General features: G+C 37.5%; 1 protein-coding gene across 1 annotated transcript; it reads left to right on the top strand.

The window, feature by feature from the left end:
* Nucleotides 1-9,029: 9,029 nt before the first annotated feature.
* Nucleotides 9,030-10,335, top strand: LOC131947404 (uncharacterized). Its single transcript, XM_059308618.1, has 2 exons — nucleotides 9,030-9,121; nucleotides 9,516-10,335. The coding sequence occupies exons 1-2, from the start codon at nucleotides 9,030-9,032 to the stop codon at nucleotides 10,333-10,335; spliced, it is 912 nt and encodes a 303-aa protein (XP_059164601.1).
* The last annotated feature ends 5,033 nt before the right edge of the window (nucleotides 10,336-15,368 follow it).

Raw genomic sequence — 15,368 nt, 5'->3', positions numbered from 1 at the left:
AGCAAGATGGCAGCTAGACTCTAAAGAAAAACAATTATTTACGAGTTGGCTAGTGTCACAGTTTTATCAATAAAGTATTAAAGTTGTGTGTAGGAGTGACATGCCTTTTTTGTTAGTGAGTATTGGTATTACTGGAGAGGGAGTGTGGTGGTGTCAATTTCTCCTACTTACACTTATTAAGTGTTGCTGTAAATTCACCAGCACGTGATATTAAAACTAAAACAAAAGAGAATCTAATATATAAAGCTCAATTCTGTATGTAAAATGTTTGTAATAATTTTGTCGTAGATACTTCGATGGATTTAAGTGTTAGATTATTATAATGCTTATGGTCTAAATTTATGAGTTAAAAACTTAATACTGAAAGTGTTGGGAAATAATTTTCATTTTTTTTTAAAACTGATAGTAATAATTGTCGGCATGTTCATTAAACACAGTTTTAAAAAAATAACAAAAAATCTAATTATGTCTGAAAATTATTTATCTTTAGTCCTTTAGCACTTACATCTCTTTGATAAATTAGGAAAACACAATTACTGTCCTTTATAAAACATTGCATTAGTGGAAAAGAATTTACTTTTTATTACTTCGTTTTTTGTGTTGGAAAAAAAATAATTACATAATTAGCGGGGATTGATCAAGTGCAAATGTTGTAGGTATTTTACGGATCAGCTTGAAGTATTATAATTGTTCATTTGGTTTGGTTTGGCACCTACATTCGTTTAAGTGAGTGCAAACGACTATAAATAAGTTGGGGTACTATAGTCGGTTATTAAGCTGAAACAGGCGATTCCGCCCCGGGCTAGACTGCGAGCACTATGCGTTTATGTTCGCATTTGTGTTTTCTTTGTGTTTAGGTTGGGTTTGCGTTAGTGGTTGCGTTTTGATTTGGTTCGTTTTTGTTATTTCTTTTTTTCGTGTTCGTTTGTGTTTTTACTTTCTCGTATATACGAAGTATAGAGAAAGTCTTGTAATCGTGCAAAAAAAAAAAAATCGAGATTTTTACAAATCTCGACGTTTTACACCTCACTGATACGGAAAAACATAATTTTGCAATCTTGTCCGTATGTCTGTGTGTCTGTCTGTGTGTGTGTGTGTGTGTGTGTGTGTGTGTGTCCGTGTGTAAACACGATAACTTGAGTACCGTTACAGCTAGGTTGATGAAATTTCATATATAAGTATTTTATCAAAATCGTAGATCCGTATAAACTTTTGAGCGATTTCCGATAAAGGGAAGTGGTACTTTTACTACTTTGAATTTTTCAAAAGCCTATAACTTGAGTACTGTTTCAGATAGATAAATGAAATTTTACATGTAAGTAACTGATCTAAATCTCTACCTTCTGTTAAATTTTGAGTAATTTCCGTTGACCGGAAGTAGTAATTTACGCTACTTCTGACTTCTCAAAAAACTAATGTAAATTTTTAAAGTACTAATAATATGCACTTTTTGATTTGGCGTTCACTTGGTGTGCAATAAATTTGTCTACGAGATTTTATTCTATTTTTAAAACTTTAAGTATTTAAAATGGATTGAAAATCATGTCTATAGCACGAGTTCCCATCCCCTGTTATTTTATATTAGAATATTCGAGAAAGTTTAGGGGAGATCACTCCCGGTTTATTTTCTTTGGGTTTGTATTTGTATTTGTGTTTGTGGTTGGTTTTGAGTTTGGATTTGGTTTGTTTTCGTTTGCTTTTTCGTTTGTGTTTTTTTTCTTTGGGTTTGCGTTGGTGTTTGTGGTTGTGGTTGGGTTTGTTGTTGGGTTTTTGTTTTCATTTGTATTTGTGTTAGCGTTATGTTTGCGTTTTGTTGTTTTGGTTTTGGTTGGTTGTGGTTTGGGTGGGCAATGCCGGGTTTATGATGATTACTAAACACACAGGTAATGGTCTTTAACAGAAAGGTTTTTCACAGAGGCCAGAGCAGGGCCTAGCTGGGACGGCTAGTAATAACTATAGTCACGATTTAGGTTAAATGATTAAATCATTAGGTTCTGTAAGCAAAAAATTGGAAATTATATTCAACTCTCTTCATATAAGAAAGGTCAAGCTACATATAGTAGAAATGGGACTTAGCGATGTAGTGTTGTCATGCCCCAATTATATATATATATATATATATATATATATATATATATATATATATATATATATATATATATATATATATATATATATATAAAGAATTTATTTTCAAAACGCGATAAGCGCCATTTTTGAAAAAAAATGAGATAACGTGCCCATATTGTAAAGCTACTCAGGTACTATTAGGAAAACTTAATTTTAATCTTCAAGGCGCAAAATTTTCACTTTATTTCTATTTTTGGAAAAAAACGTTTGGTTTCAAAACGCGGCATTGTCGATTTTATTGAGCGTCAAAATGCGGTTATCGATTAGGACCAATCCGTCTAAATATTACAATTTTTCTGCGCATGCGCATTAAGCATCTCTAAGTGAAACAATTGTTAAAATGGCGGACTTCGATGGTCACGACGAAAGTGTTGTGCTGACATTTAAGTCCAGAAAAAAGAAGAGGTCATGCACAGAAAGAGAAAAAGAAAAGATCTTTCGTCATTCAGGAGGAGGAAAGATCCCGTCCATTGCGTGTAATCATCTATATATATATAACTCTCTTCTGGGAGCCGTTAGAAAACAAGCTGCAAGCGCGCCTTTGCAGTCCCCTCTCTTCCTCTCTATCACTATTACTACCACCCCCCCCCCCCCCCCCCCCCCCATTGTCTGGTGAGCTGTGTTCACTCTAAATGTTTACAAACCGTAGAGACAGTTTAGTGACGGCTATTAGGGGCAGATTATTTAGCTTGAAACGATTTTAATCCAGGGTAGGGGTTGAGTGAAAGGGGTGGGGGGGGGGGGGGGTTAGTGTTTTAAAGCAAATATTTTCAGTGGCATCATTGGTACTGTGATTTCACACATTATGAATTACTGAAAAGTAGAAAATAAAACAACTAAATTGCGGCGTATGATACGCCGCGGGTCGGCTCGTATTAAAGGATTCTGCAAGGTAGGTTGTAGATAAAACTGTAACTTATCTAACACTAGGCCTGACTAGGCCTAAGACTAAGTAAGTTTACTTTTTTTAAACACGAGCCTAGCTAGATCTAGATCTAGACTAGTAGCTAGGGCTAGCCCCTTGCCTTGCTTAAAGTTATTGCTAGACTAGACAAACAAGGACATACAACCTAGTTTTTAATATAAAATTAAAACTTCCATTGTAGCAAAACATACATTTGTATTATTTATTTCAGGCTCGAGATATAACACCTGATGACCTGGTGAAATGCCATGCAGAGTTTTACAGCAAACTGGACAAAGTGTCACAAGATGCTGCTATAGTAGCTTTGTTTGATGTGGACACCATGAAAAGAGTGAATGATCAGAGGAAAAAAACAAGAAACATGACGATCAAATACTTTCTTTGTAGTGATGGAAACAAGCTGCAAGTTTGCCAGTCTTCTTTTTGTTCAGCATTGTGTAAGTAAATAGTTTTACCTTCAGTGAGTTGGCTTGTTTGCTATATTGGATTTGCTCGTAATGCAGTTACTGTCAATAAAAAAGTGACTATTGTCCAGAGGTTTATCCGATTATGGAAGCTCTCTTCTTTCAATGTTACAGTAGGATTATCTTAATAATATATGGTTAATCTATCCACTTTTTAAGGGAAAAACTGGGATTCATTCTACACAAAGGAGCCTAGAAAAAAGAACTGTGTAAAGGTGGCTAAAAAGAAAGATGTTCTTCGTGTTCTTGAAGCCGTAGGAGTGGAGGAGAGAACAAAGATTTCTTATGAGGCATTGCTATGTGATTCTAATGATGATGCTGCTCATTCTAGCTCTTATGTAGATAGTGCATAGCTTGTCTGAATTATTTATTTTTTCTTGCTTCACTCATTTTATTTTACACTCATTTTTTTTTCAAAACTTTTTTTTTTCATTTCATACTATTTCTTTTACATTTTATGATTGTTGTATAAAGTAATACATTTTTTTTCTATTAAAACTATTTTATGTTGACTTTTTTATTTCTTTAGACTGTTAACACGTTCAACAGTAGAAACGACAAGCTGTACTCTTCAAATTAAAGGCTCTCGTTAGAGACTTGCATCATTTTGAAAATTGTTGAAATAACCGAAATTACTCAATAAAAACACTTTAAAGTAACAGAAAAACATGGTACAATTGTAGTAAGATGATAACACTGGGAATATAAGTGGGTCTTAATAAACTAAAATATTGGACATCAGATGTAGCCTATTATCAGAAAAAATGGATATACAGCGTTTTGTAGCTTAACAAAATCTAGATATACCTCATTTTGCAACTAAACGCAAATTTTGGGACAAAAAAAAGCATCTTTTTATACAGGTACATTTCAAAAACCAATCTAGTCCTATTTATATGAGGGTTATGAACCTAAATTGACAAACAGTTTTAGCATATTGTACAATGGCTTTTTGTAGGAGAAAAGTGCGATATTCTCAAAACGTAAATTTTGGATATATTGCATTTTGAACATCAACTCTTCAATATATATATTATAATATATATAATAATATATATATATATATATATAATAATATATATATATATATATAATAATATATATATATATATATATATATATATATATATATATATATATATATATGTGCATTCGTAGAAGCATGATTATATGTACCAACCACAGCTTTTCCTAGTGTTAGTCGTATTGACGGATACAAGATTCGGAGGTTGCTAGACGTGTACAGAATGTCCGCTTTTTTACCATAGCATGGATGACCCAATTGAATTTTTTTTTTATTTTTAGCTTTCGCTAGGCTTTCGATTATGAATTTCGGGGTCATTCATAAATCACGTCACGTTTGTTTGACTATTTTCATTTTTTCCCTCCTTCTGACACATATAGGATACACTTCTTAATAGACACACAAGTCACAGTCCTTTACAATGTTTTTCTCAGAGGCCATTGTTGGGCCTAGCCGGCACGGCTAGTATATATATATATATATATATATATATATATATATATATATATATATATATATATATATATATATATATATATATATATATATATATACATTTATATATATATATATATATATATATATATATATATATATATATATATATATATATATATATATATATATATATAATCTTGTGGCAAAAAAACAATTTACCTTAATAAATGGATTCCTTGTGTTTTGTGCCTTTTTCAACAACAGCAGTAAATTAAACAGAGCCACCACTTCACTTGAAATAAAATCTATGGACGATAGTGGGTGTAGGCAGGGGTTTAAAGGTTGTTTTTGTAACACTACTGTCTGTTGTCGTAATGCAATGACATTGTGACGGAAAAATCATTTACCGCCGTTTTGTGCAACCACCACCTGTCCTGCGCTATTACTCCCCCCTGGTCACTTCATACAAGGGCTAGACCAGCGACAGGAAAACACCCCCCCCCCTGGTCACTTCATACCAGGGCTAGACCAACGACAGGACAACACCCCCCTGGTCACTTCATACCAGGGCTAGACCAGCGACAGGACAACACCCCCTTGGTCACTTCATACCAGGGCTAGACCAACGACAGGACAACACCCCCTTGGTCACTTCATACCAGGGCTAGACCAACGACAGGACAACACCCCCCTGGTCACTTCATACCAGGGCTAGACCAACGACAGGACAACACCCCCCTGGTCACTTCATACCAGGGCTAGACCAACGACAGGACAACACCCCCCTGGTCACTTCATACCAGGGCTAGACCAACGACAGGACAACACCCCCTTGGTCACTTCATACCAGGGCTAGACCAACGACAGGACAACACCCCCTTGGTCACTTCATACCAGGGCTAGACCAACGACAGGACAACACCCCCTTGGTCACTTCATACCAGGGCTAGACCAACGACAGGACAACACCCCCTTGGTCACTTCATACCAGGGCTAGACCAACGACAGGACAACACCCCCTTGGTCACTTCATACCAGGGCTAGACCAACGACAGGACAACACCCCCCCTGGTCACTTCATACCAGGGCTAGACCAACGACAGGACAACACCCCCTTGGTCACTTCATACCAGGGCTAGACCAGCGACAGGACAACACCCCCCCTGGTCACTTCATACCAGGGCTAGACCAACGACAGGACAACACCCCCCTTGGTCACTTCATACCAGGGCTAGACCAACGACAGGATAAGACTGCGACAGTGACTCATCCAAGTGTCTAAAAGGCTTATGTGACAGGTTCATTTGCCCCCCCCCCCCCTTCAAATGGATGCCTAAAAAAGGCTACGTGCACAGCCAAATATAATGTCTATAGAAAATACATCATTTTACCAATGCTAACCCCTACTGGAAAATGTATTTCTACCGCCCCTGAGAAATTTTAAAGTGCCACAACCACACCGCTCCCTGGAGAAAAAATATATAAATAGTCCTACATGTTATATTTTGTCTGAGATGTTCTTCCGAGATCGTTTGTTTATATGCATATGTGTGTATGTGCGTGTGTGAGTGTTACCTGCCGTTACGCCGCCAGCGGTCTTGACATTCTTTCTCTGACATTCTGATTCAAATTCGTATTCTTCGCACGAGCCGACAATAACGCCAAATGAATACAACGCTGTTAGTTTTGCTGGTGTGACTGTTAGGATGAAAGTAGGTTAACTTATCTATTGTCTGGGGCATGATTGCCCTAACTACGGCATAGATATATATTGAACAGTAAAAATGCAAACACATATTACACAAAACATACACAAACATCACAGCTTACATACAAAAATACACACGGTACAAAACCGACCAAAAATCATCAGAGATCATACAGGCAACACATATCTTGTGTTGGGTATTCATGTCTACTTAAGTCGCGAGAGTTAGCTAAAGTATGTCGGACACCCAAGTCCCCTACATTATAGCGTGGGGGAGGAGAGGTGCAAGACTGCCGGGAACCAAAGGGGTCTGCTCGTGAACCTAACCAGATATTTTGACTTTAAGCTGCGGCCTTCACGTGGCTTCGGAAGAGTGCCACTAGTCGGACCAAGCTCTTGACCTCCCTAGTGGGTGCGGAATGGCTAGTGGTAGATAACAGCAGCTAGAGGCTTTTGATCTGGCCGAACGCCCCCCCCCCCCCCCCCCCCACGATCAAGATGGGTACCAGACGGTAGGACGACGTTTCGCGGCTTGAAGGGTGGGGAAGTAAAGCCCGGTGAGAGCCGACTGAGAAGCGACCAACGTGTAGCGATCAAACCGACACTGAACTACTTGCTACTACCACCATGTGTCGGAGTTTGCTACACTGAGGCCTGCCTGGCTAATGGGAGTCCAACTCCTGAGCCGGTTTCCGTATGGAGAGAGCTAAAGCACAACACAACAATCTATTGCTACAGTTGTGTGTATCAACGTCATGTAATAAAATATCACAGCCTTGACAAAATTGTAATTTATGTAAAAAATGTTCGTAACATGAAACATTGAATGTCAACTAAATCAAACCACAATCATGCACAAGTAAATAAGTCACTTACCTACAATACAGCTACGTTTGAAACATTTTACTCAAAAGATTCACAAAAAGTTGAAAGAGACACTGAAGTACTCACCTCCGAGAGGTTGTTCCCCGACTGTTCTTCCAGAACAGTTCTGCGTGATGTACGCCTGTTTCCTGGAAGGGAAATTGAAATTTCAATCTATTATCCCGAATTTAAATAAACCGGGAGCGATCTCCCTTAAACTTTCTCAAATATTCTTATATAAAAAAACAGGGGATGGGAACTCGGGAAATAGACATGAATTTTAATCCATTTTAAATACTGAAACTTTTTAAAATAGAACAAAATCTCGCAGAAAAAAGAATTGCACACCAGTGAACGCCATATAAAATGTGCATAATAGTGCGGAATATTATTAGTGCTTTATAAATTTACATTCGTTTTTTGAGAAATCGGAAAGAGCGTAAATTACTACTTCCAGTAAACTAAAATTACTCAAAATTTGAAAGACGGTAGAGAATTAGATCTTTTACTTACATGTGAAATTTCATTTATCTTTCTGAAATAGTACTCAAGTTATAGGCTTTTGCAAAATTCAAAGTAAAAAAAGTACCACTTCCGCTTATCGGAAATCGCTCAAAAGTTGATACGGATCTACGATTTTGATATAATAATTATATATGAAATTTCATCAACCTAGCTGTAACGGTTCTCAAGTTATCGTGTTTACACACACACACACACACACACACACACACACAGACACACAGACATACGGACAGAATTGCAAAGTCCAGTTTTTCCGACTCGATAACGCACAAAACGCCAAAATGTTTATATATTTGTATTTATAATTTTGGCCTTATTAAAATAAGTCCTCTATACTCCGGATAGGATGAAGAACTGAGGTGTAAAACGGTGAAAACAGTGAAAATTTCATGTTATTTTTGTGCACGATTACAAGACTTTCTCTATACTTCGTATTTACGAGAAAGTAAAAAAAAAACAACAAAAAACGACACAATTAATTTCTGATTGATAACCACTTAATCGATAACTACTGACTACCCACCTATTTATTGCGAGAGTAGAGAGGCGTTTCTCAGTGAATTGGCTTTCTAGCTGCTCCATGGGTTTTGTATAGCGTACGCTGATTTTATTTTTCTCAAAAATGAGTTCAATCAAAGGACCTATCCTGTTAGAAAAGAACACCAGTTAACGTTGGGGATGGTAGGGTGTGTAACGTAGGGGTGGGGATGTCAGGGTATAAATAGTGGGGGGGGGGGGGGTAGGGATTTCCGGGTATGTAGGGTAGGAACGCCATTATCACGGTATGAATTGGCCATGTATCAAGGTCAAAACCGAGTTTTTTTTATTTAGGTTTATTTAGGCAATTCTAAAATGTGGTTTTTATTGATATAAAATTACATTTTTAAAGCAATATTATAATTCAGTATTGTTTCAAGAATAGTCAAAAACAGTTTCTTTGTAAGACGACATATGTTCACTGACCATAGAGGCTTTGATCATTGGTGGTTTGACCATTGTGGGTTTGATCATTGGAGGTTTGACCATTGTGGCTTTGATCATTGGTAATTTGACCAGAGCGTGACTTTGCCATAGCTGTTTTGTGCCAAGATGGTCTCTGACCGCAGGTGCATTGTCAAGAGTGGGGGGGGGGGGGTTATTCACACGTGATTTGTCCATATATGGTAAGGATTAAGAAACAAAACAAGACTTACCTTGGTACCAGAACAAATTATTGTGTGACGAAATAAAACAAGTCTTACTTTGGTATCAGAATAAAGTACTCCACGCCCCAACCGGAAGTTGGTATGACCAGGAAACTGGCAGCCGAGTGGAATGACACCGGCATAAACACCGTCATCCCAAAGTTGAACTTTCCTTTGGCGACAATAGACGTCGTGGGGCTACTGCTTGATGTTCTGGGACACAATGAGAGCGGTTTAAAGCATACATCCACAGTCTCACGTCATCAACATTCACAGTCCCACGTCATCAACATTCACAGTCCCACGTCATCAACATTCACAGTCTCACGTCATCAACATTCACAGTCCCACGTCATCAACATCCACAGTCTCACGTCATCAACATTCACAGTCCCACGTCATCAACATTCACAGTCCCACGTCATCAACATTCACAGTCTCACGTCATCAACATTCACAGTCCCACGTCATCAACATTCACAGTATCACGTCATCAACATTCACTGCTCACGTCATCAACATCAACAATCTCACGTCATCAACATTCACCATCTCACGTCATCAACATTCACAGTCTCACGTCATCAACATTCACTGCTCACGTCATCAACATCCACAGTCTCACGTCATCAACATTCACAGTCCCACGTCATCAACATTCACAGTCCCACGTCATGAACATTCACAGTCTCACGTCATCAACATTCACAGTCTCACGTCATCAACATCCACAGTCTCACGTCATCAACATCCACAGTCTCACGTCATCAACATCCACAGTCCCACGTCATCAACATTCACAGTCCCACGTCATCAACATCCACAGTCTCACGTCATCAACATTCACAGTCCCACGTCATCAACATTCACAGTCTCACGTCATCAAAATCCATAGTCTCACGTCATCAACATTCACAGTCCCACGTCATCAACATCCACAGTCCCACGTCATCAACATCCACAGTCCCACGTCATCAACATCCACAGTCTCACGTCATCAACATCCACAGTCTCACGTCATCAACATCCACAGTCTCACGTCATCAACTTTCACAGTCCGAGGTCGTAAATAGTAACAGTTCGACGTCGTAAATTATCAAAGACCGACGTCGTAAATAATTATCCGACGTCGTAAATATTCACAGAAAACGAAAAGTCTTACAAATATTTCCGCTGATCCACGTAAGAAGTGACCTGCAAACGGCTGAGAGCGACTGTTTCAAAAACGGGGTGGTCCGATAGCGGAGCGGTGACATAAACATCAAACGAGTCGAGCTTGGTTGAGTACATCATAAGAATGGGTTGGCCTTCAGGCATGTATGGGAACTGTACCTGAAATTCCACTCCCATATGTGTACCTTGAGCTGCAGTGGGGGAAAATATGGGGCTTGTTAACGTAATAATATCTACGCTATTTTTAGTTTTAGATTATTCACTATCATTGGCCAACGCTACAGCTGAGATATAACATTCCGTCATCTGATAAAAACACAAACCTAGCGAACATTAGAGAAGGTAGAATAGAATCTAATGTGGGTTTTCGGCGAGTAACGACAGACATACAAACACACAAATATATACATAAACGCACAATCACAATCACACACACACACACACACGTTATATATATATATATATATATATATATATATATATATATATATATATATATATATATATTATATATATATATATATATATATATATATATATATATATATATATATATATATATATATATTTATATATATATATACATATGCCTATACACACGCAATTAGGCAGACCGATGCTACATAACAATATGCTCTTAATTGCCATTAATTAAACTCTTGAGGTCTGCATTGTTTGCGGCCACTTATGTTTGTTTGACCAATCTTCACGGGCATCTGTGGTTTAGTTGTTAAGTCATTTAGGTTATGGCATAAGGGTTAGTGTACTCATTTGTTATGATACATCAATGTTTCATATACGGACATGTCACAGTTGATGTATATTGTAAATACACTAATATTTTGATACAATTATAAGATCTAGACTCTCTAGACAGATTTACCTTCAACCTTTGAGATTAATCCCAAGCACACAAGAGCTAAAATGTTTAGCATTCTTGAAAAATGTGTAGGAGCCATAAAACTGCTTGCTTGTATGCTCGATATACTCAATAAATGATTAGCCTTCACACCCTGGTACAAAACTTCAGGCAGTCGGCCGTAATGGGCAACATGTTTAGGTGCTGATGTTAATAAAATCCTAGCATGCTGAGTCTGTTCAAAGCTCGTGTAGACCAGCGCTTAGTGAGTTTCTGTTCTCCGTTTGCTTTTGCGCACCAAGTCTTTGATTTATTGTTCAGGAGTTTTCTCATGCCGCAGCCGATTACGTCATTAGTTGAAGAATTCCAAGATAGTAAAATAACACATGGTTTCATTAAAAAATTCATAAAAAACGTTTTAATAACAAGCTTTTATGTAATGATGCACTAAAAAGTAGAAAATAAATTATAGACTACTATTTAAATAACTATAAAGAAAAGCGTGGGTCACTTTAGTATCTATTGGATACCTTTACTAATGTTAAGGAAGACACCCACGCTTTTCTTTATAGTTATTTAAATAGTAGTCTATAATTTATTTTCTACTTTTTAGTGCATCATTACATAAAAGCTTGTTATTAAAACGTTTTTTATGAATTTTTTTTTCAGTACTTTACATGTTTTATCTACAATAGAGTTACATGACTAAAAACCATTGCGCGCCTACTGAATATCACGTTCAGTAGGCGCGCAATGGTTTTTGAACGCAGCCATTACGTGGTCGTGATGGCGCAGCTATTGATGACGCGTGTGGTGTGGTTGGCTAGACATGCCTACTAATTCGGTCCAAATTTTAATTAATTCATAAAAAATCAATTAGGCATCCAATTAAGTCAAATTTAGTTTCAGATTGCATTGTCTTCATGTCTTGACCCACGTGCCAACTGTGAATCGTGTCGGTCAAGTAGAACTGTCCGAATTTTCACTCCTGCGTTTCCGTCTAGACTGACGACTGACGACTTACGACAGACAGAGGAAGTGAGTTAAATAAAAGCTTGTAATGAAAGTAAATGAATCATTAATGACGCGATCATTCTACCGAACACCACCCTAGACGTACCAATGTGAGGAGCATAACTCTGTATCAACAAGTGAACACTTTCACAAAATATTTCACCAATATATATTCGGTATAAGTACAGTTTAAAAATTATCATTAAATTTTAAAAAAAAAACCCACGTTTTCTGATTGAACTAAAAAGTAGAAAATAAATGCTATACATCACAATAATAGAAGCGATCACTCTACTTTAAGCGATCGCAAACTGCGTGGGCATTATGACAAAAAATGAAAAACGTGGGGCGCCGAAGTATTAGAAACTTGCCGTTGTATTATCAGTCAATTTCGGCTCCACTAGCAGCAGTTCGTTCTTTCTGCTTAGCAAGACGAGAGATCCTTTCTTGTTCTGTCTCCATCGCTAAAGCAGCAGATTTTCGGTTGCGATCTTTTTCAAGCTTCGTTTGATACTCAACTTCTTCCATAATTTTTGGTCGTTTAAGATGATTTTCCAATCTATATCCTGCAGGGCGCTTCTCTTGATACTTCTGGCGTTCCTTTTCCAATCGACGTTTCTTCTGTATTGCCGTTTCTTTCACCATTTTGCCCTCGCGTGCAAACCATTCGACAATCAACATTCTACTTCCGGATCAGTCAGATTTGCATAGGTTTGTACACAAGCACCGCGTGACCACACGATTGGGCGAGATATCACAGTCCTTAATTTCTCTATCTCCCCGCCTCCAGTCACAAAATCAACCTTCTTGCTTTCACCCCCAACCTTCAACTGTCCTCCGCATTCATCCCTACGCACCACCTTTCTCTCGCTCACAACACAGCCACTCTCACCCGACCATTCGCTTCCCTTGTACCCTCGTTCACTCCGTACAACAACATACACGTCAACACACCCGGCCTCGCGTCACACTACATGATAAATACATACACGCAGTGACCCGTTCCACGTATTCACCTTTCATACACATTACATCACCACATTCAGTAAGCCAGAAGAGGAAAAGTACCGAACCTTGTTTTTATCAAAATAAAATTACTAGGTTATGTCCCTTTTTTCTACAAATCAATAAGAGTAAAAAATGATCAATAAAATTTTTCCATGGATCAATTTAGTAATAATAATAATTGAATATTGTATTGTCGTCGGAAACAAAGCTTCCCTGAAAATTTCAGAGCGCTAGCTAACTGGGAAGTGCCCAAAATTTTGATCGCAAGATTTGATGGAAAGACAAACAAACAATCAAACAGACGCGAAAGCAAGTTAAAGAAAACGTTGGAAAATAAAAAAAAATGTCAGAGAAAATCCTAAATGGGTCGTTTTGGGTAGTCATTTTTATTTATTTTTGTCTAAATATAAAACTACTATGCATCGAATTTAACAGTTAAATATCAATTTAGTTATGTTTAAGATATATAATTCGTTTAATACATGCCTAGATATGTTTAAGGCCTGTTTGTATTTTATTTTTAATGTTAAATCAACTAAAAAGCGGACAGATGAGTCTAAAATTTTGGGATGGAAAGAGACTCATTTGTATATTTCAAAATCGCCATTCACATTAGTAAAACGGAAAAGCATGCTGAAACTATCCAACTTCCTGTTTAGTTAAAGATTAGGATTTGTAGGCCCAATGTTTATGAAACAAATTTAACTTTTCTATGCGTATCGTAAGCGGGCGGCAGCGGGCGTTATGGGTCCTCGGAACTACTGTGTGTAAATGCTAAACATGCATTTATAATTAATGCATTTATAATTAATGCATTTATAATTAACGAGCCGACCCGCGGCATATCATACGCCGCTATTTAGTTGTTGTTTTATTCTACTTTTCAGTAATTCATAATTTGTGAATTCGACACTACCAACGCTGCCACTGAAAATATTTCTTTAAAACACTATAAGTAGCTCGTTAAGGACGATAACCACCCCCCTCCTCCCCCCTCCGTTAAAGTAAACTCCGCTTAGTTCCCCCCCCCCCCCCCACGTTTAAAATCGTTTCTAACTAAATTATCTGCCCCTAATAGTCGTCACTAAACCCGGCTCTGTTTGTAAACATTTAGAGTGAACCACAGCTCACCAGACCATGTAGGGGTGGGGGGTGGTAGGGAGCGCGTTTACAGCTTGTTTTCTAGCGTCTCCCAGAAGAGAATTATATATACGAGCCGACCCGCTGCGTATCATACGCCGCTATTTAGTTGTTTTTTTTTCTACTTTTCAGTAATTTATAATTTGTGAATTCGACAGTACCATTGCTGCCATTGAAAATATTTGCTTAAAAACACTAATCCCCCCCTCCTCCCACGTGAACGCAGCCTCCTCTTAGTTACCACCTCTAAGTTTAAAATCGTTTCAAACTAAATTATCTGCCCCTAATAGCCGTCACCAAACCCGTCTCTATGATTGTAAAATGTAAACAGAGTGAACACCGCTCACCAGATCATGTGGGGGTGGGGTGGGGGTGGTAGTGATAGAGAGGAAGAGAGGGGACTGCAAAGGCGCGCTTGCAGCTTGTTTTCTAACTGATCCCAGAAGAGAATTATATATATAGATAGATGCATTTATAATTGACTAACACACTTCGCTTTATAACAATATTGAAAGAGATTCATTAAGTTATTGGTTTAAAATAAAAAGACTACTGATGACGATTTAATTAAAGTATAGGCGTTTGAAGGCTGATATATTCGTAATGCATGTGCAATTAATTAAATATCTTTTAGAGATGGCTTAACTAGTAATGTACATTGACAATGCCAACGACAACAGCAGTGAAAATAGTATTGCATATAATCTTAACTTATTTGAAATATTTTTAAAATAAGAAACTTTTAAGTATAATAACTATTGCCCTAATATATTTTGCATGAAATGTAAAGAATCTAAACAAGTTGGCTGAATCTATTTAATGATTTTTAGAGAGAAGTATTGAAATACACCAACAGTGAAAACAGACCTTCCTAACCTATTCAACATTCACCGCCCGAAATAGACTATGCGG

Source organism: Physella acuta, unplaced genomic scaffold, assembly GCF_028476545.2.
Source record: "Physella acuta isolate Inbredline_101_S28 unplaced genomic scaffold, ASM2847654v3 ptg000592l, whole genome shotgun sequence".
Classification (NCBI taxonomy): domain Eukaryota; kingdom Metazoa; phylum Mollusca; class Gastropoda; family Physidae; genus Physella; species Physella acuta.
This window is presented reverse-complemented; position numbering and strand designations above follow the sequence as displayed.

Excerpts from the sequence above, each read along its gene's own strand:
- LOC131947404 (XM_059308618.1), top strand. The coding sequence starts at position 9,030 with ATGTTCACTGACCATAGAGGCTTTGATCATTGGTGGTTTGACCATTGT. Across the intron at positions 9,122-9,515 it reads CATTGTGGCTTTGATCATTG|TCTCACGTCATCAACATTCA; the intron begins GTAATTTGACCA and ends ATACATCCACAG.